This window comes from Anolis carolinensis, chromosome 2, assembly GCF_035594765.1.
Source record: "Anolis carolinensis isolate JA03-04 chromosome 2, rAnoCar3.1.pri, whole genome shotgun sequence".
In the NCBI taxonomy this organism is placed as follows: domain Eukaryota; kingdom Metazoa; phylum Chordata; class Lepidosauria; order Squamata; family Dactyloidae; genus Anolis; species Anolis carolinensis.
Genome location: NC_085842.1, coordinates 97,618,147 through 97,640,977, shown reverse-complemented (window position 1 = coordinate 97,640,977; position 22,831 = coordinate 97,618,147). Strand labels below are relative to the sequence as shown.

At 40.1% G+C, this 22,831-nt stretch overlaps 1 protein-coding gene across 5 annotated transcripts in view; it reads right to left on the bottom strand.

Moving 5' to 3' along the window:
- anxa6 (annexin A6) overlaps nucleotides 1–22,831 on the bottom strand; it is a 66,563-nt gene that overhangs the window by 5,237 nt on the left and 38,495 nt on the right. For 4 of the 5 annotated variants that reach the window (XM_016991489.2, XM_003217443.4, XM_008104807.3 and 1 more), the window contains 11 exons: nucleotides 21,458–21,516; nucleotides 20,234–20,312; nucleotides 18,011–18,092; nucleotides 12,997–13,091; nucleotides 11,270–11,383; nucleotides 9,779–9,869; nucleotides 9,159–9,238; nucleotides 6,739–6,792; nucleotides 3,336–3,353; nucleotides 1,499–1,592; nucleotides 914–1,009 (listed from right to left, as the gene is read on the bottom strand). In XM_016991489.2, the coding sequence (XP_016846978.1) occupies nucleotides 914–1,009; nucleotides 1,499–1,592; nucleotides 3,336–3,353; nucleotides 6,739–6,792; nucleotides 9,159–9,238; nucleotides 9,779–9,869; nucleotides 11,270–11,383; nucleotides 12,997–13,091; nucleotides 18,011–18,092; nucleotides 20,234–20,312; nucleotides 21,458–21,516 (862 nt within the window). The remainder of the gene's footprint in view (nucleotides 1–913; nucleotides 1,010–1,498; nucleotides 1,593–3,335; nucleotides 3,354–6,738; nucleotides 6,793–9,158; nucleotides 9,239–9,778; nucleotides 9,870–11,269; nucleotides 11,384–12,996; nucleotides 13,092–18,010; nucleotides 18,093–20,233; nucleotides 20,313–21,457; nucleotides 21,517–22,831) is intronic. The other variant, XM_008104808.3, reaches the window with a different exon arrangement.

Genomic DNA, 22,831 nt, shown 5'->3' with positions numbered 1-22,831 from the left:
GTCTAGTCGTGTCCAACTCTGGTGTTGGTGCTCATCTCTATTTCTAAGCCAAAGAGCCGGCATTGTCCATAGACACCTCCAAGGTCATGTGTTCAGCATGACTGGATGGAGCGCCATATTTTGATGTAAGGTAAAAGTAAAGGTTTTCCCCTGACGTTAAGTCCAGTCATGTCTGACTCTGGGGGTTGGTGCTCATCTCCATTTCTAAGCCGAAGAGCCAGCGTTGTCCATAGACACCTCCAAGGTCATATGGCTGGCACGACTGCATGGAGCGCCATTACCTTCCCACCAGAGTGGTACCTATTGATCTACTCATATTGGCATGTTTTCGAACTGCTAGGTTGGCAGAAGCTGGAGCTAACAGTGGCCGCTTACGCCACTCTCGGGGTTTGAACCTGGGACCTTTTGGTCTGCAAGTTCAGCAGCTCAGTGCTTTAACACACTTTGCCACCGGGGTTCCTATTTAAATAATAATAATACATATTTTGATGTATGGGTACTTAAATTGGACAATGAATAACGCTGACACAAATAAAATCAATGTGCTGAAGGAGAGTTTTGTAGATACTACATATTGCTAAAAGGACAAATATATGCAGAAGATTGTTTGGCTTCCTCCTTCCTTCTAAGTGTCAGACATTACTGCCTCACCTTCCTTCCCCTTTGCAACTATTACCTGGTTGTAGCTGCACAGCCAGACAGTCTAAGTACTCCTCTCCCTGTAAATTTTTGTTCACCTGAACATAATCTCCTAATGTTAAGTTAGCTTGCTTAATATATGCAAATTAGAGAAATATGCTCAATTAGTGGTAAATTCAGTGTGCCAAGATTTAAAAATGTCTTCCCTCTACAGACAATGTAGCTTCAGGTGAGGAGGTATGCCCATCATTATGCACATGCAAGAGATACTCACCAATGGCTAAAAAGGCATCCTTCACATCTCCAGACATCCGTTTCCTGATGGCATGTGCCACATCATGGTTTGTCATCTTAACGAATTCCTGGAAGACTGTTAGGATCAAGGCAGAATGTAAGAAATTCGAGTTTCACCAGGACAACAGAACTGATCCAACTATAGGTATATTGGGGTCCAAAGTTACATTGGGGTCCAAGCCTTGGAATGGGCAAAACAGACTTCTTTGTAATTTTGAATCTGATAGGTTAAAGGGGAATTAGGTGCTGCAAGATGGAAATGTCAGGACACGAACTAGAAATGGCTTGTCAAGATTCCAAAGGAAAAGTACATCTGATTAAATTAACCTCCTGGTTTTATATTCCAGGGACCAGAGGACCTGGTTTTCTTGAGCTTTTTTCTTGAAGTGAGATGGCTGCATCAGTTGCTCCTACTCCTTGAAGGCCCCTTGAAGGCTGGGGTGTTGACACAAGTCAACTCTTTTCCAAAGAGCAATCTAACACAGCCTGAAAAGATCAGGGCAATAATTTTATGCCTAGCCACCCCCACCCGTCACTTCTTCCCCTGCCCGCACACATTACTGACCTCTCCTGAGTTGAGGGTAACTCTGAGAACACAAGATGCTCAGAAAGCGTGTCTCAAGGGATGTTGAATCATCACCGGAAACATCAGATAATTTCTGCAAAAAACAACAAAAATTATGGGTTGGGGGCAAAATGCAAAGGGAAGAATAGTAAAAGATCTTATATGGCTATCAGAATATTCCTTTTATTTATCTATTTGAATATGAAGAGAAGAGATATATCTTAATCTACCAACTTTGTTCAAAGCACTCAGTTTCCTGGCTAATACAGCATCTGAAGCCAGACAACATCTTTGACGACAGAGGCCCCTTCTACACTGCCATATAATCCAGATAATCAAATCAGATAATCCACATTATCTGTTTTGAACTGGATTATATGAGTCTACACTGCCATGTAATCCAATTCAAAGCAGATAATCTGTATTTTATATGGCAGTGCAAGAAGGGCCAGAATCAGATGATCTATGAGATACAGAATTTGATCTGGACCTGGATCTTGGAGCTTTTCAATGCAGTCCCAATTTCAATCAGGACTTGTACAGCTACAGTTTAGCAAAATTTGTCATATCTACAGAGGAAAGTCCAATGATGATAGATGGCATCTTCATCCTCAGACCACCTCTGTCATGCTCCTCCATAAGCTATCAGAACTTGCAGCCATTCTAGGAGACTACGAAGGTGGAAGACAAAATGGGAAGTGGATCTGCTGAAAGGTGAATTCCTTTTCCCCTCACTTCTTATTATCCCCCTTTCTTTCTTTGTCCCTAAAAGAAGACTATCTGTGTTATCCTATGCTTACAATATGCACACAGATTGTATGCAAGCAACTGTGAATGTGTTTGGCTGAATGAGATCAACTTTTTTTAAAGCAGTGGTTCTCAACCTGTGAGTCCCCAGTGTTTTGGCCTACATCTCCCAGAAATCCCAGCCAGTTTACCAGCTGCTAGGATTTCTGAGAGTTGAAGCCCAAAACATATGGGGAACCACAGGTTGAGAGCCACTGCTTAAACGAATCAACAGATATCCCTAGGAAGTGACCATGTTGTCATTCAAACTAATCCAAACTGAGAATACAATTGGGATCATTAAAGTTCCTTGTTCTTTGAATACAACTGAGGGAAGATGGACAGACAGACAAGACATTCTCTCTATAACATGAGAATGGCATCCTGACAATTTTTTTCAGCCCACAGAATCCCCCCCCCCCCAAATATTGCTAATTTACTCTCCTTAACAATAAGGAATATGTTATCCTGGAAGTTTGTTTTGCTTTTAAAACAAAGCATATTAATTCAGCATGGGGTCATGGGAATTTACATCTAATCCCCAGTTTAAAAGATCCCCCCCCCCGTTTTACATGAGGACCCTGGGTTCAGTTTCCACAGAATACACATGTACATACATATGGAGTTTAAAATAAACAAATAAATAAAAAGCCCACTCTTGATTACCTCGAGCTTTGTTCATTTCAGAACAGTGAATGTAATCTGAGTGAAACTATAATGCTATATTTTGTTGATGCTACTATTAAATAATTCAAAGTCAGATTTGCCTTCTGCATACTCTTAGAGGAGACAGCACTTTATGTGTTCAGTATTTTTGCCTGCCCATACTTTCAATATTTTCCACAGTATGGACAATGGCTATCTGTGGAAACAGTTTAAGAGAATGAGCATGGAACTAGGAGACAGAATAAAGCACATCTGAATCTCCTAGGAGGAGCTGGAGCCTGAGAAGGCTGCATGGCATCTGGTTCCATCTTGCTCTCTAAATACTGCTGTCAAAGCCAACTATATTCTTAAATGTTGAAGGAAGTGTCAAAGGACAGGCACTCACCAGAGTTTCAGCAACAACCTGACAACAGAGAGAAAGAGGGAGAGAGAGAGGAAGGCAACAGGGTCAGAGATGGTCCTACAGTAGTCTTTCCTTGGCTTTCACAAATAAAATGGGATCACTGTCATATCTCAAAATGAAGATGGCATTAGCACAGGCTACTAAATGGTAGCAGCAGAGAAGTGACTTAACTTTCCATTTCCATTTCAGAGGCTTAGGTCCATATACAATCAGCCTTCTACATTTGTTGGGATTAGGGGTGCAGAACCATGAAAGTAGGAAAACCATGAACAACAACCCCCACATTTTTTAAATCTGAAAGAACACCTCTCTAGGAATCTCAAGGTTTTCCAGCACAATGGTATGGTCAACTTCTACTAGACATTGGCCACAGAGTCACACTGGCTGACCTAGAGATTCCTAGCGAGAAAATCTTAATTAAATCAATGAATAAGCAAATCCGCAAAAGTGTAGGGCTAACGGTACTCGATGCAGGTTTGTATGTGTTCAATTTAGTGGCTAAATATAAGGACTTATATTTAATCTAGGCATTATCTATTATTCAAAGGCAACAATAGGGGCAGGGACATGAATGTTTTGTGTGCAATAAAAGGAAACAATTGTATAAACTTCATATAGTTTCATTGGCACAAAGATATTGTATATTGTTAATCTCCTATCACAGGAACAAATATTGAGTTTTACAATGATCTTGCTCCAATGAGCTTGTGGTGTGAGAAAGAAATAAGCAACTCAAACGATGATCTGACTTGGTTTCATAACTTTTAGCGGTTTTTATAGTATTTATATGTTTATTTGGTTTTTATATATGATGTATTGTATTTTTACTTGTTTGTTTATGCAGTATTGACTTTTGCCATATTGTGAACCGCTTTGAGTCTCCTTCGGGGTGAGGGAAAGTGGGATATAAATATTGTAAATAAATAAATAAGCCAAGAAGGAACTGGAAAGTATGTGGAAAGTGTGTAGTGAAGCAGAGATCAGCAACAGAAATTAAAGGCAAGCAAAGATGGAAGATGGCAGAGTCTCGATTTTGTCTGCATGATAAGGAAGACAAATCACGTTGAATGTAGAAAAGTAATGTGGAGAAGAACTTCCTGTTGTTGGCCTTAGTAGCCTGATGTGCGAATGTTGTCAATCTGCCATCTCAATGGCTAAGACAGTAGTGGTGAATTCTGAACCCAGAAACAGGAGGGTGTTGGGCTTTATCATAATCTACCTACAAATCCAGTATTAAGACACCAGCCTCTTTATCTCTCTCTTTCTCTTGCCCAAGCAAATGTAACAGCAATCAAGCATTCCTTTCTTTAAAAAAGCAATACATTAAAGAATACAACCTGTAAAAGCATGCAGAAATATCAGCACTCCCCCATATGGAAAGGACACCAACAGCATCTCTTAGCATCACACATTTTACCACCTGTTTCAAAACTGTTTCCTGTCAGTTATGCCTCAGAAGCTTTTCATCTCCGAATGAGTTGGTCAATCTGAATCAATGAAATTCATTTAAACCCCCATGTTACAAAAGATGGCAGAGTTGTAAGGAAGAACATCAGCCATTCCAAGCACACGTGTTATAGTAGCCAGGCTCTATCATCAGGCAATAAAAGAGAATGGCTAAACCATGGCTATGATATTTGGCCATATTTTCCCCCCAGTTCAAGCTGGAACTCATTATAAGGGGGACTGTTCTGAGCTAGTGGGTGACAGAAGAACTTTTGTCTATATAAATCATATTATTACAGCCTGCCCTATATTATATATTGGGCTAATGTACACACTTTCTTTCCCAGAGGCCTCTCTAAATCCTCCCGTCTCTCTGCTTTTAAGCTAAGAGGAAATGGTGCCTTAGCAAGTTTTGTGTGCAAGGCAAAGTTCCTGATGTACACTGGCTTGCTTCTTCCGTAGCTCAAGTCACCAGGCTTAAGAGCAGGGTTACTCATCCCTGCTCCTAAGACCCAGGAACTACAATCCCTCTATTGCCTGGTCACTGGGGCCTAATACCTGAGGATGGCTGGGGCTCATGAGAATGGTAGTCTAAATAAAACAGTAAGCAACAAGTTGCCTACCTCCAATTCAGAACTACCTACAGCCCTATTCAAGGGTTCAGCTTGCTCATGCAATGAGGGAGAGTGGGGATAACTATGCTAGTTTTCTCCATCCTAACTGTCTTCACAAATTGGTTAATGGTGTGCCTTTTGTACTCATGAAAACAGAAGTAGAAAAAATTCCCTACTGCTGAGATTTGACCCCAGTTTATGTGTAGTGATGGGGACACAGCCAGCATGCTTGTCCCTATTTCCTTCTCACATGTGCAACCTGAACTCCTGGATAAAGTTGAATCTCCTATTTGATATTTATGATATTTATGAATATGATCTTTTGAAGAAAAGGTGAAATTTGGAATGGAAAATGTAGGGTGTCTGGGAAGGGCCTGGGTGCTTTCCCCTACATAGCACTTCTCTGTTCACAATCACATGTATGCTAGTGCATTTGTTTCATGCAAAAGGTTTCAGGCTAATTCCCAGAAATTTCCACCTTGAAAGTGACCCCCCAAAAATTAACAACACAGGCCCATATGAATAATCATAAATAAAAAGTATCACAAGAGAAGTCTGAAGAATCCCTATGCTTATTGGCAGCAGGGAAGTATTGCTTCCACCTGAGATGTGTCATTAGGTTCAGGTGAACTTTCACAGAAGGAGGTGTATTAATCTACTGGAGTAAAAATTTGAAATACGTTTTGCATCTTTCCCAAAGAAATTACTTCTGTCAAAATACTTGTGAAAGACCCCATCTTTGTCAAGAGCAAGGGATTTTCCTTCACATATTACAATTTGATGTTATACTGTCTTATGCAGTATTGTTTCCAACCAGCAGATGCAATTTATTTATTTATTTATTTATTTATTTATTTATTTATTTATTTATTTATGTGATTCTGAGAGCAAAGTTTAGAGTGCTAAGGATGTTATCAGATATAATGCTCTGCATTGCATTCAGGCCTTTATTCTACACCAGGGTGGGAATTGTGCAGGTCTCCCAATACTGTTGGACTACAGTTCCTAGCATCCCCTACTACTGGCTATGTAGGGCAGGGCTGGCAGTCCAACAACATCTGAAAGGTCACATCATTTCTGCCAGGCTCTAACAATAAGGAAGTCACTAACACTTGGGGTGGGGTTTCTGAGACACTTTTTACTTTGAGTATAATTTTTGAAACCAGAAGCATGTGATTCCATACACAGTGCAGGAGATTAGCTGAAGGGAAAACCCAGCTAGTATCAGTTTCAGTATATTTAGCTCCCAGACAAGGAAGAAAAGCAACAAGCAACAAGGGTCATGCAAGTGTCATTGTATTCATAGAAAAGTGTGCTCTTCTTACCTGGGCATCTGCACGAGCTTTTGCCAAGTCTTCTCCACTTTCCTCACGGGCTCCCTGTATTTAAACATTGAAAACACAATTATTCAATGAACAAAAAGGTGTTTGGATGAGTGCACTACTGGCAAAGGGAAATAAAGAAATACAATTGAAATGACAGCTGGATCTTATTTCACATTGGCAACAGGACAACATTTCCCATTGCTCTTGAAAGCAGGAGGGCAGTTCAGGGAGTTTAGGCTGGGCCATGTTGCCTCCTATATTGGTAGAGAGTTGGCTTAGATTACAGTTGCCATCCCTTCCAATTCTATGCTTCTCCCATTCCAAGTGGCACACACAGATCCCTTTTCAAACAGGGAGGAACAGCTGGGGAACTCAAGAGAAATGTCTTGGCATCTGCCATGCCCCCCTCTCCTTGCCACCTGATTCTGCAAGGCTGACTCAATGTGAATGAGCTTCAGTACTCACAAAGGCAGCAACTAGGCCAAGCATTAACAGCCCCAAATCCCTGCAAATAAGATCTGGCTTGGTCTTCATTTCTGATATGGTCCACCTCTATTATAACTGACCATAATGCTCCAGCATGCTGCTATGGGTAACAAAACTGACTGTCCTGAAAACCATAACTACTACCGTCACCACAGCCATCATCTTTGTCCATCCAACCCCAATTTCTTGACATCTTTCACATCTAGCAGAAATAAACCATAGGAGAAGGGTAAGTCTAGCTGTTAATCTGTGGGTTATACCAGAAGTGAAGGATGAGAATCCCCAAATCCAATGTAGCCCTGGGCATTCTGATTTAAATAGGCTTAAAACATTAGAATCTTTTGTACTTCAGTAAACATCTAAACTTGATCATCTGGTTGTATAAAGATCTTATTGAGCCTAAAACCTACATATTCTAGTCTAGAACACCATGAGGAGGGGAATAGGAAAATAGGCTCCTTCATACCACCACCCACTATTCCTAAACAACATTATCATTTGCCAAATGTGTTTAAATATTAACCCTACATAAAATATCGGGGAGATTATCAATACAAAAATAATTTAAAACAAATGTGGCAACAATTTTAAAACAATTTAAATGGTTTAAAAACAATGTAAAGTAGGGCATATTGTGTCCTTTGTATCAGAGGCTAGAGAAGCCAAGAACTGTAGCCCCCAAAGTATTGATAAAGAACCATGTTTTTACTGGGTGTTGAATTGGGCTCTACTTGCATTAAAATGTTAAGGACATCAACCAGCCATATGAGTATCGCACAATCGCATTCATGCACCAGTGTACATTAGCATATTCCTACGCATGTTGCCAATGCTTGTTACAGGACATTTTTAATAATTCCTTAAGACCGTGCCTAATGCAAGTTGTAGGGTTTACAGCAGTGGTTCTCAACCTGTGGGTCCCAAGGTGTTTTGGCCTACAACTCCCAGAAATCTCAGCCAGTTTACCAGCTGTTAGGATTTCTGGGAGTTGAAGGCTAAAACATCTGGGAAACCACAGGCTGAGAACCACTGGTTTACAGAAACAAAGAAACAATAAAAAATATCATTTAAAATATTTACAGCTTAAAAGGTGGGATATGGAAGGAGATGACCCAATTAAAGCCCAATTTAAAATCCTAAAATGTGTGAAAGAACAAAGCCTTCAGAAATACTGACAGATATAAAAAAATAAACTTCCAGAGATAGGAATACACAGAGAAGGGCAGACATAGGAGAAAGACAGAGATGTAAACAAAATAGCAAGATTGGTTTCAAAATCCTATTTTGTATTCCTGTGCAACTACTATAGTTGGCCAGTCAAGTTGTCTACTTGCTTAATAGGGCTAGTACTACACACAGCAGTGCTATTTATGTCTTCACTTTTTATGTGGCTGAGAAGAACAGGAAATGTATCATTATATGATAGTGGCTATTAGCCTGACATCAGTACCATGAACCCTAGAAAGATCAAGATAAAATCATATCTTTTAACTATGGCAATTGAGATAAATTTGAAGGAGAAAAAACATAATCCTAACTAGTGAAGATAGCCAAAGTCCTTTGTGGTTGTAGTGAATCCAAATTTATCTCATATAAGGGTGTTGGAAATTCACTCAGGATCATCTTCTTCCTGGCTTAATCCTGTTCCAGCATGGTGACTGTGTCCTTAGATTGGAGGACGTTTGATAAAGCACGAGTTAGGTTTTCCATGTCCAACCCTTGCTCTGCTCTCTTTTGGGGCTATTCTTCCAACAATGCCAGCAGAGCTGTCCTACTAGCAGACTGCTCTGTCCTCAGAATTGTGACATTAACCAGCACTAGGTTCTGATAAAAAGGGGGAGTTTTACCATAAGAAGGGATGTTGATTTTATCCTATCTTATTACAGAGATGTTTATGAGTTAAGAGTACACTGAAAGAGCAGAAGAGTTCTTACCAGAGCCAGAGAAACAAGGATCCTTTTGAAATGTCCTGATGTATCAGAACTGATGGCATCCTCTAAAGTTTTATGATAGGCTGGAGAAAAAAGAGCAAGAGAAAAAAAAAGAGGGGAATAACGCAAAGTACTGGTCTTAGTCTTGCCTCCTGTGTGAACAATCCTTTGTATTTGTTCTATCTAGGTTCACTGCACCCATTATCACTTTGCCAAAATAATGATGCTCAAAGATAATTTAGTCACCAAAAAAGAAACATGTCACACCAAACCATTTCATCAGGACACAAGTTTTCGAGGACTGAATGACTGTTTCTTTGGAAATTGATATATCAACACACCACAATAGTTTGAAATGCCAAGGCCTATATTTCATGTGCAACTTGTGGACAAACCCAATCTTTTCTCTTGTTCCCACCTCAATCCATGGGGAGAGGCAGGTAAGAAATGAATATTATTGTTGTTGTTACATATTAAAAACTGGTAATCATTCAATTTTCTCTAGAAAAAGAAAAAAGTCCCAGTTTTAATATCTGAGGCTTTCATGGAGTAACTGTAAACAACCATCTGAATTTCATGCCTCCATCTCTCTCTTTAAAAAGGTGAATTCAGGAGCATTTCACCTTCTTTATAAGCTTCATTAATGGCTTGGATCTCCTGGTTGTTCCGAGTGGCCAAGATTTCAATGAGCACAGCTTCATCTGTTCCAGCACCCTGAAAGGACAAAAGGATATTTGACTGGTTGGTCAAGAAATGTCTGAGTATGCCAAAAGTCTCCACTTCTAAAAAACAATGCACTGGTTCAATGAATGATATCAACGCCTACAACAAAGTCATCTTCCAGAACACCCCTTCAATAGTAAAAAAAAAAAAAAATCCAACCATACAGCAAAGCCTGTAACAGGGGATCTTCTGAGTTAGCTATGCTGCTCGGAAGAGAAACTACCACCTTCCTCCTCCTTTCTCGGACTCAGGATCTCTGAGGGAAAATCAGAATAGGTGGCTTTCTCACCATTCTTTCTCCTCACAGATCTCAGTATCTGGAGCTAGTTTTACAGCAAACACTTTCCATGGGAATGTGTAAGGGAAAGTACCAAACGGAAAAGTTCAGAATTTCTTCCTCAATCCAGCCTTTGACTTTGCAAGTCCTTGTGTCAGTCTATTGTTACATGTTGCTTTGAAGAGCTATTGTTTTGCAGCAGTCATTCCTGGGACATAACAGAAATCATGACACACTGTGAGCCTGGCTCCCTCTCAGACAGTCTTTTTTTTGGTGGCGGAGAAGGGAATCAATGCTCCAGCTGTATATATTTGGGCAATTTCAGCTTGCACTCTAGCCACATTATCCCTATAAGCACTCAAGGCAGGAAGTAAAAATAGAGATGGGAGGGAGCCTTAATGGCCATCTAGTTCAGGCATGAGCAAACTTCAGGTGTTTTGGACTTCAACTACCAGAATTCCTAGGAATTGTGGGAGTTAAAGTCCAAAACACCTGGAGGGCCGCAGTTTGCCCATGCCTGATCTAGTTCACCCCAACCCCTTGCTTGAGGAAGGAGATACTCTCCCCCTTCATATGGGAGGGGGGAGGGGGGCAGCAAGACCTCAGTATACCTGTTAAGTAATTCTACATCCAGAAGGCTATAAGGGACTGCCTTTCAAATAGTAATAACCACTTGTTGTGGTGGTTATGTGCTTTCAAGTGAACTCTGACTTATGGCAAACTTATCTTAGAGCAAGATTTATTCAGAGGAAGTTTGGCATTACCTTCCTTTGAGACTTATTTACTCAAGACCACCAAGTGGGTTTACATGGTAAAGTGATATTTCACTTATGTCAAAAGAAATTCATGCAGACTCATTTGGGAAAAAGCGTACTCATTTTGCTATGTGACTTCACTGAAAATAGCCTAAGACAGTGCTTCTCTAGCTGCGGGTTCCCCAGATGTTTTGGCCTACAATTCCCAGAAATCACAACCAGTTTAACAGCTGTTAGGATTTCTGGGAGTTGAAGGCCAAAACCTCTGGGGACTCACAGGTTGAGAAACACTGCCCTAAAAGAAAAAGAGAAAGGGAACTACCTTGTGTTCTCTCAATTTATGAAACAATCTATTATACCTCCATGGCTTTCTTCAGCTGCTTTGCATCATATTGCGCTGGAGTCATCATCAGTCCAAGGATAACTTTTGCCAAGGCCCCTGATAACTCTGACTTCAGGTCTGCCATCAGATCCTATCATGGAAAAAAGTGAAGAAAAACAAATTTATTATTTATTTATTTAATTTATTTCTAGTCCACCTTTCTCCCAGAATGTACAGCAGATAAAATCAGAAAACAGTTCCATTACACTAAAAATACAATAATAAACCACAAGATGTATACAATTAGCAATTTATAACATTATAAATTTGAGACTCAAAAGAACTGTACAAGTCAGCTGATCAAATACTGAGCTACGATGAACCAATTTCATAAAAAGCATTTTTCTATGTTCTTAAATAGTAGGTGGTGAGTATTTTGAGTTTATGCCATCTGCTTATTCACAGTCAAAGCAGGAAGGGATCAAATAAGTCTGAGAAAAAACATATTCTCTAGTCTCCAGATCATCTCTAGTTATGGGTTCTCCATCAGCAGAGACAGTAACATATTTTCAGAGAGCCAATAACTACTGTTTGGCAAAGCATTTATGTACAATGTTTAGATCCAGATATTTTTTTTAAAAAAGTATGAGCTTTACAAAAACACACAAAAAAAAGCAGTGCTCAAAGATGGATCAGAAATACAATGCACTAGGTCCAGGTACGAAAAAGTATATATAGTTTATGCTTCTCATACTTTTCTTCTCTTAGAAGGACTCAACTTAAATAAACACCTTGCAAGATATGGGAGACACTTCACTGAGGTCCCTTCTACACTGCCATATAAAATCCAGATTATCTGCTTCGAACTGGATTATATGGCAGTGTAAACTCATATAATCCAGTTCAAAGCAGATAATGTGGATTATATGGAGTGTAGAAGAGCCCGAATGAGCTATTACTTGGGAATAACTTGATTATTAGAGCATTAGAGCTGTGTGCAGATTATTTCTTTATTTTTAAAAAAGGTATAATCAGTATGGCTTGCGGGGAGGGGGGAATTGACTAGTTACACACACACACACACATACATACCAGGGCTGTAGCCAAGAGGGGGGTATAGGAGTTCAACCCCCTCCCTTGAAATTTTTCAGGGTTTAAAAAAACCTGGTTTACTTATGAATTTTACCTGGTTAACCAAATCCTCACGAGTGTCCACTGAAGTTTATCTGTCTTGAGTGTCCACTGAAGTTTATCAATGGTGCCTGATTTTTAAATTATTTTGCGCTATGGAACTACTCTTCATAATTCGCTAAAAAAAAGTTTCAACCCCCCCCCTCCATTTTTTCTGGCTATGGCCCTGATACACACACACACACACACAGGGAAAGAAGAGAGAAGACCCCTTTCCTTCTTTATTATCTCACCCATCAAGTTGTGTGTGAGTGTTTCAACTAAAAAGCATAAATATATTACTTCTCCCAGAGTTGTGATACTTGATACCCTGTTCTCCTGCACATTTTGTTTGCTTTTTACAACATTCACACATGAAAGAAGCTAGCCACTATACCATGTTGAACAGATGTGATCAAAAACACCATACTGCTTTGTTTATCTACTCTCTTCCTTTATGAAGGCTGCCAACAGAAAAACAGTGTTTGGATTTTGTCTTTTAAAAAACAAGCAAGTCAGAAGATGTAAATATAGTGGCGGGGAGGAAGGTTGGTGAAAGGAGCACCATGCATAGAAACAGATAACAGCCATTACCCGTCCAAAATGAGACTTGTATGCCTGGATGATTTCTTGCCTCTGGGTATTACTCCGCTGTGTGACAACTTCAATGATAGCATCTTCATCAGTACCTAAAATCCAACACAAAGAAACCATAATTTTTCTAGTTTTAGACAATAGATTAATCTTGGCTCATGACTCCCACATCTTCCTGGGGAACCACACACTAATATCATGTCATCAGTGGAAGGCAAACTATTCCAATAAGCACACACTGAGATGTCCTATTTATGCACTGTTGAGTTCAATCATTCAGAAAAGAAACAGTGGTAAAAACACACATGTTCTCCAGGTTTTTTTTCTTGTCTCACTATAAACCAATGAATCTCAAGTTTCTTTTCATATGAATCCAGTCCTGGAATATGGCATATTGGTCATCTCAGACTGCAGAATTTTTATGTAGCCAAGTAACCCTGGTAAACTTAAAAAATTTCTTTTTAGACTGAGATAAAGAACTTGGCAGATGAGTAAAAATCAACACACTGCAGAAGAGGTTTCTGCTTGGCAGCACCAACACAATTTATTTATTTCGTGTCAAAAGCATTGTATAATAAATAAGTTTAAAAGTGATAAAATAAAGGAATCACAAACAGCTAAATAGTTTTGGACCAAAAGCGGGCAACAGCAATCGCATTGTCTGTAGCTTTAAACAACTCCTCCTCCGTGCATGAGGCAGGGCTTTGTGGGCAAGCATACATATGAGGAATTGTTTGTTCAGCTCCACAGTCACACAAGGTGGAAGATTCCTCCAGGTAGTGCCATCTTGCCAGGTTGTCTTTTGATCTGCCCACTCCGCTAAGGCATTGCTTGAAACTAGCTACCTTGTGCTGGAGATTTACATAGCCCCCGGAAGGTCCATATAGCCATCAGGCAAGCCGTTACCACAAAATTCAAATGATATTTCTCTCACTAGTGCACCATCTCAAAAAAAAACCACACACACACACACACAAACATGCTGGCTTGGAGATTCTGGGTGTTTGCATACTCTAATATCAATATTGTTTTCCTGTTTTTGGTCTTGGAGCCCATTTAGTGGAGGTGAAGATGGCAGAATGCTACTGTAACTTTTTCCTTTCTTAAAGATATTATTTTGGACAAAGTTGCAACAAATGTCATTTATAAAAACACATCAGCAGCTTCTAACTCAAAAAGTTAACATGTCAAAGCCAAGTTGGCAAGGGTTGTAACAAAAGAAATTCCAACCTGGAGTAATTTTGTCAGGGAGAACAGTAACTAGATCACAGCAACTTAAATGGGGCATACAGGCAGCAGGGGTGGCATATGTCGACATGAACTGGCAATTTGTGAAATGGGGGAATAGGGGGGACTGTCCACAATGTAATATACTTTGTAGGAATAATAGCAGAGATAATAGTAGAAATTTGTACTAACGGTTGAAATCTAGTGCAGAGTTAGGCAAGTTTAAGTCCACTGAAATAACTGAACATGCTTTCATTTTTGTTACAACAGGGATAGGCATGATGAGACTTCCATACAGCCCCTCAGTCATTGAAGTCTGTGTGTGTGTGTGTGTGGGGGGGGGGGGTGTACCTTCTCTAATGTGGTTCCCACTGTCATATCCTCTGTTGCTTAATGTGGCCCAACCAGTGCTAATGGGGACTTTTCCCCTTCTATTATGTTGCCCAATTGCAATGGAGAAGTAGGTATAACAGGTTGTGAGTAATAGCCATGTAGTACCTACCCCAAAATGCAGTTCCTTCTCATTTTAAACTAAACTCACAATTGTTTTTGAAAAAATCTAGCTGTAATTCCAAGGCTTGCCACCTTCTCTTACAAGTATAAGCATTTATAGTCATAAAATTAGAACATTTTTAGCCTAGAAAAGTCATTCAATTTGGTCTTCCAGATTAAAATATAATGCGTACCAACTCCATCGTTTCTTCTTTTACATATCATTTTTGTTTTTTCAAGGCAGGAGCACCCATGGCAAAATCACAAGATTTTGCCATTTTACAAGCGGAAGATGACATCAATATGAGCTCCTTGGAAAAATCTATCTTTGAGACAGAGTGATTGCATAATAAAACTCTTTTCTGGAAGTACCCTCAGTGTTCCCTTTTGCATGTACAGTAAACCAGTCTAAGGATAAACTAATTTGCATCTTTTAAGCAACCACTTTCAATAATTGTGCCACTCTGGGGTCTTTAAAAGTACTCCACAGTTGCAATTCTGCATGGATTGGCAAAGCAGAGTATATTCATCTCTGCTAGGCGAAGCTGAGCCACATATAACCCACTTTTCCATTCCTGACTTACTAAACAGTCTCTGAACCACCCTGCTCCCATGTGGCCATTCCCTACTTTATGAGACACAGAGGCAGGATCACATCAGCATTCATATCATGTCTGCACAGCCAGAAGTGAAATGACGATAACAGCGCTGAGACATCTGGAGGATCCCAGCAGATTTTAGTGTTAATGTCATCATTTTACATATGGATATGGAGAGATATTTATGTGATCCTTCCTACTCACACAAAGCAGGGGATGATGATGAGGGGAGCATGAGAGGGTCGTCAATAAGTTGCAGGGTGGGGGGAGAGAGGACGACATTGGAAACTGCATGGGGAAGAAGGGAGTCTCAGCCCCTGCAGTGCCCAAAACACGCATGCGGATGTCCCTCGAATGATGCCATCTTCTAGGCAGAATAATTATTGAATATATCAATGCTTTAACTTGGTACTGTTTCACTCTTTATGGGATTCATGTTACTCTACAGATGTTATTAGTGAGCTGAAATAGTCACCTCACCTCTGATAGAGGAGTTATTGATTTTTCACATCTAAACAAATCACATCTGTACTTTATCCTACTTGCGGGCCATAAGCAATAAAATGAAGTATAGAATCCAAAGTGTACATAACAAGGTATTCCCCTTTAATTAACTTGTTGAATTAACTGCTGTGTGAGGCAAATGCAGTTTTTCTTGATATAACTCCCTTCTTCAGTTCTGCACTTATGGTCTGTAAGCATAAGGAGGGAGAACTGCTTCAAACAGGTAGTCCTTTATGACTAGATTTCATCAGGTGTCAACAGTACTGAATAGAACACATGACTCAAATGGAACAAAACTCCATTGAATATTTGTCTAGATATGAGAAATGCTGCAAAACAAAATCAAATCCTTACTTTATGGGAACGAAAGCAAGAAACTGAGTCTTTCCCAAGGTGAGATACATAATAGACCACACAAGCTGCTTGTGATGACTCATGGGCCATGTAGTCCCGTTCCTAGTGCTGTTGTGACAGATGAAGAGGAAAACTTGGGTTTTCCACCATTTCAGTCAGAAAGGAAACTTTCCCAGCCTGAATTAGAGCCCTTGCACCTGCAGGAGGTTTGTATTCCAGAAATCTGCCAAACAAGCCCTGAGTCAAAATCTCCCCCATTTTCTCGCCGTAATTATTATCTACAACAAAAAGGAGTTCAGCAGGCTAATCGCCGAAGCCTGAGAATCGCAGCAAAGCATTCTGATGATTAAGCCTGCTCCCATGAGAAATTTTAGGGAGTCATACATCTGGACACAGAGATTGACTTTCGTTTCTGGTTTCCCCAGAGAAGTGTTCTCTGGTGGGAAACGAGGCCCTATTTAGGTTCCTTGCCCCTTTTGGAATCTTGCGGAGTCAATTCGTCAGCTACTGGAGTAGCGTGTGTGGACAGCTACTCCGTTTCCAAGCCTCGTTCCTGTTTCCAAGCCTTGTTCCTGTTTCCAAGCCTTCGTTCCCAGCCTTGTTTACTTCCACGGATCTTGCCTTGCTTCCCGGACCTTGCCAAGTAAATTCCACGGATCTTGGTTTTGCTCCTCGTTTCTTGTTGCCTTGTTCAAGCCTTGTGTTCCAAGTATCAAGTTATTACCTAGCCTTGCTCAAGTTTCATGGACTAAAGGACCTTGTCATCTCCCCTCACTTCGCTTGGCGAAGTGAGTGTTTCGGTTATTGGATTACAACTTTGGACCTTAATATTTCATATTGGACATTGTTTCTTTGGACTAATTTTGACCTTTCCTGAAAGGTCTACTCCTGAACTATTTCCTACACTTGCTTTTATTAACCTTATATATTTCCTTAATAAAGATATTAGTTAGATTCTGGCCTCTGTGTATGGTTATTGGTGCTCTGCAGCCTGGGTCGTGACACTGCTTCCAAAGATTGGAAAACCTCCTTTTTTGTCTTCGTGATGATGGGGACATACTAGCTGAGAAATCTGGGGCTCATAATACAACCTCATCTAGGGTTTTGATAAGCCAATGTGATATAGAAGTTTGAGTGTTGGACTATAAGAGCAGGGTTCGAATCCCCACTTGGCTGTGGAAACCTACTGGCCAACCTTGGGTTAAGTTACAGTCTCTCAGACTCAAAGGCAGGCAAAGACAAACCCCCTCTCTGAGCAAATCTTGCCAAGAAAAAACCACAATACTTTCACCTTAGGGTTGCTTTAAGTTCGAAATGGCTTGAAGACACACAGCAACAACAAAATACAGAAAAGTTGCCAGTGAAAGTTCTAGGCCATTCCTAGCATGTGCTTAGAAAACCATAGGAAGGAGAACCAAGGCCATAGAAGGTGAGGAGGTATTACATACATATTCTAAAATACAGTAGAGTCTCACTTATCCAACATAAACAGGCTGGCAGAATGTTGGATAAGTGAATATGTTGGATAATAAGGAGGGATCAAGAAAAAACCTATTAAACATCAAATTAGGTTATGATTTTACAAATTAAGCACCCAAACATCATGTTATACAACAAATTTGACAGAAAAAGTAGTTCAAAAAGCAGTAATGCTATGTAGTAATTACTGTATTTACAAATATCACAATGTATTGAAAACATTGACTACAAATATGCGTTGGATAATCCAGAACGTTAGATAAGCGAATGTTGGATAAGTGAGACTCTACTGTATATTAAAACATCATCACCAGGAACAAAAATGAATGGTTATAAACTTTGCCAAAGGCCTAACATACCGAATCCCTTCATTGCTTTCCTCAACACCTTTGCATCACCATCGGCGTTGAAATCAGCAGCTGGATGGATGGTTCCTTTTATCTAGACAAATATAAGAGAGTCCATTTAAAATTAGACATGGAACATAGAAGGAAGTGTGTGTAAGATATGTGCATATTAGAGGGAAAGCGGCTGTTAAAGATAGAGCAAGCTGGGAAGTTACAGTGGTGCAGTGGTACATTTTGGAGTACAGGTATTCAACATGGCAGCCCTGAAGAAGGATTTCAAAATGCAAGTAGCTGCTTTATTTGGCATCAACAAAGCAGTTCTAGCAGCTCTTCTCTCTCCAAAGATCAGATCTTTTGTCAAGGGATCTTAATTGCTCATTCAAGACCAAATTATCTCAACATCACAAGGAAGCTCAAACTAAAACTCTGTTGGCTGGGAAGAGCCCATATTTGCTTCAGCCACTGTGAATATTATTACCTAACTCAAAAGAGAAAGTGCCACTGTCCCTGTAAATCAAAGTGTACCAGCACTCTGAACCAGTGTGCCCTGGATCCACTATACTGACAATATTTTTTCTTTTGTTGGGGATGAACCAGGCAAAGAAAAAGTGTTCAAATTATACCAAAAAGTCACCTGTTAATTCACTAATGCATTTGAAAGGGAGGAAAGTGTGAACAAAAACAAAAAGAGAGAACAGTCAGATAAAGTAAAACCTCATGCATCTCCCACAATCAGACCGGAGGAAGCTGTCCTTGTGTTTCTGTGACATGTCAGATCCTCAAAGATATCTTCCACTATATTCAGAACATTAATTCTGTCCTGTGCTTAAAATATCTATGACTTAACAACATGCTCTCCTATAGGTTGATATGCACAAAAGCTAGAGTGAATTCGTATCGGCTCTGCCTCAATATCACTTCTCAGTTTGCGCCATATTGTAGGGCAACCTGAGATCAGAGCAGATTTGCTTGTTCAGATCACCAAGTGATATTTATTATTTACTACTATATCCCGCCCTTCTCACCCCGAAGGGGACTCAGAGCGGCTTACAAATTATATGAACATACAATATATTCTATTAGCATAGCACAATATTAGCATTATATATTTCTATATTGTACTTACTATACCTATATTAATAATTCTCTCATGTCCCCGCAAGGGGAGCTGGAGCTGACAGAGGGAGCTCATCATTGCTCTCCCCGGGTAACTGATAGTTGCAGTTATCACAAGAAGTGAATTCATGTGTGAATTTATCCTTTGAAAATATTTAGTGGATGTTCAGTATCCTGAATACAGTTGGCCCTCAACTTTTGCAGGAATTAGATGAAAAAGTTCCTTGGAAAGAGGAAAAAATGCAAATATAAGCCCACTCATTTTGTTTAACCTAGATATTCCTAGGTCCTCCAGCATAATTCTATGGTGGAAGTTCCACCATAAGTAGAAATGCCTACAAAGGACATATTATTTTGTTTATGTATAGGGCAATAGTAGAGGCAGAAAAAAAATTAATAATATAATAATCCATGAATAATCAAACCTGAAAATTCTGAAGCCTGAAAATGTGGACAGACAACTGTATATTTCACAAGCAAAGGGCTTTACTTATATCTGGGTCTTCTAAATTATCTGTTTTTACAGAATAAAATAATTGTGTGATTTTATTTTTTGTATTATTTTAACTGATATTAAGTCTCTCTGGTGTAAGCAGTAGAAGGCATGTTATACACTTCTACTTTGAGAAATGAAAAATATAAAATAAGCTACTGCCGGCATGTTTTCTCTTATGCACTTCCATTAAATGACATTTGGATCCATAAGGCACACTTCTGCAAAATCACATGTGGTTTCATGTGATGCTGCTTCTGCAAGCTGAAACTAATCCTGCACTTGCACATTGGCATTTAAATCAAGGCACCCTTAATGGTCTGTTTTTCCATCTCATTACTAAGGATTACGACAGGGTAATATGAATGGGAAAGTAATCAGTAATCAGGTTAGTTCATAAGCAAAAGCAAGACCAGAGAAAGAAAGGAAAACCTTGTAAATTACTATGAAGCCAACGTGTTAAAAAAGCATGTTTCAAAGGTGTTTAGTCAGAGCATTGGCAACTCATTTGAACAGAAAAGAAAGGCAGGAGGCCTGGCAGGAAAGAGTCAGCAGCACGCAGGGTGAAGCAGTTGTGGGTTCAAGCCAACAAGGCAAAGACCGGGAAGGGAGAATCGGGTTCTGACCTCTACTTTGGCCACTGCACTAAGTTCCCACATCTGATAGGCCACCTGCGCTGCTTCGGGGAAGAACTCACCTGCGGCACTGAAATGGGAGGGGAGGGGAGGGAGAGGAGGACACAAGGGTGAGGAACTCTGTGTAGACACAGCATCCATCCTACGTATGACGACTCAAATCTGGTCTGGTCTAAGGCAAACAGAGCCATTCTTGCCACTCTCCATTCCCAATAAATCTAACATCACAAGCCTGCTTCAGAGAGTACGTATATGTGCATATTTTTGTATGGTGCTTCACATTTTAGGAATTTTTAGGCCTTGCATTATCATTTGCTATAACCTGGCATGAAAATGTAGATAGCTAAAAGGCAAGCCAGTTCAGTTTCGAGACACAGGTGTCAGGCATACAGCCTCTTATCACACAAAAGTATAAGCATTATCTCTCTGCTGACCACAAGATTTTCCAAATTGGTTGGCAGAATTGTGCTCCTCAATTTTTTTTTTCTAGTTTTGAATGCTTGGCAGTATTGCATTCTTTGTGTCCATGAGCATACTTCATGAGAAGGCCTACTGAATTAGTTTGCATGATAAAATTACAGCTTGGACAAATTATTTCTTTTGGGCTATAATTCCCAGGGTGTCCCAGCCAGTAAATTTCAAGCTCAGATAAAATGTGTATTCTGCTCCTCAGTCTTCAAATCACTGACCTTACAGGATAAGGGAATGACCCAAAGAAGATGAAGCTGGATGTCCCAGATACAGGTTCATCCAAAATTACCTACACTAAAAGTGGGACCTGTGGAGCTCTCTTGCATGACAAATAATGGGATAAAAATGATCTCATTTCCCAATTTAAACATACTACCTTTGGGAATTGTCAGAGAGAAAAGTTATGAAAATGACTAAAAAAGCACCTCCCCCCCCAAATCTTCCAGAAACAAAGAATGGAAATGAAATTTATATAGGGTCCTCTGGAACACAACTAGTACATTCAGCATATTTTCAAAAACAGATGATGAGGTTCTTTGCATTCAATCAGCTGTACTCTCAAGTGATGACTTAGCTCCCAAGGCACTGCAGGCAAATTGTGGTAAGAAATTGTGAATTTTCAAGGTATTACAATGTTGTAAGAACCAGGGGACTTCATGCCACCCTTAATAGCTACTGAAAACTTTGTGGGAAGTAACAAAAAAAAAAGACACCATGCAGTTTTAAACTAGAATGACAGCTTACTCATCATCTCCTCCACACAGCTTTAGCAGTGCTTTTTTGTAATCACCAGATGTGTCACTCTGCAAAGAAAGAAAAGAAATGACAAAACGGGGGGAATGTTCAAATGTAATCACCAGCTGTTACAGATTGGCCACCAGGGAAAATTTTCAGATGAAATGTTCATAGTTACAGTTGTTTAAACTGTCTGACATATTTCCCATTCCCAAGTAAAGGAAATGTCAGTGTCCAGAGGTCACTGTTGCCAGCAGAATGCATATGCTGCTCACAAGAAAGGATAATGCCCAACCCATAAAGGTACAGACTAGCATTCCCCATCCTGGATCTCTCAAGGTAATTTGAACCATAACCCACATCATCCCTAATGCTTGCCAATTTAGGCTGGCCTTGATGGACACTGGAATCTATAACATTCTCCAAAACGCAAAGTGTTTTCCAAATCTAAAAGCAAGTCAAATTTCCTAGTTGAAAAGCTGTGTTGCTCTCTAACTAAAGATGATTTGGGCTTTCTAAAAAAGAAAGTTTAACTTGTAGTAAACAAGCTCTCATAAGGTTATGTAAGCTCCATGATTGGCATCAACTACAAGGCAAGATGGAAGAGAGAGAGAAAGAGAGAGAGTGCATTGGATTCTGGAGACCTGGTTCGATTCTCCACTCGACCATGGAAACTCACTGGGTAACCTTGGGCAAGGCACACACTCTCAGCACCAGAAAACCCAATGCTAGGTTCACTGTAGAATAGCAGAAATCAGTAGCAACTTGAAGGCGCACAACAACAAAGTCATTTCTGGTTTATTGTTTAAAGAGTAAAGGTAAAGGTTTCCCCCTGACATTGTCTAGTCATGTCCAACACTGGGGGTTGGTGCTCATCCCCATTTCTAAGTCAAAGAGCCAACATTGTCCATAGACACCTCCAAGGTCATGTGGCCGGCATGACTGCATAGAGCGCTGTTACCTTCCCACCAGATTAGAACCTATTGATCTACTCATATTTGTATGTTTTCAAAATGCTAGGTTGGCAGAAGCTGGGGCTAACAGCAGGAGCTCACCCCGCTCCCTGGATTCGAACCACCGACCTTTCAGTCAGCAAGTTCAGTAGCTCAGCAGTTTAATCCATTGCGCCACAGGGGGCTCCATGTTATTGTTTAAAAGGTCCCCACATAGGACTAAACAGATCAGGGATGTAATGTCTATGGACTTTAATGCCACTAGAGGGCACAAGAGATGCTTTAAGGATATTTTTAGGTGAGGGCTGCACAGGGAACTAGAGTGGAGGCTACAGAGTGCGGATGTGTACTTTGCCCACCCCTACAAAGTAGAAAGAGAAAGTGGTAGTGGCAGCTGGAACATTTTCTGCCTCTTTCATAACAGCATAGT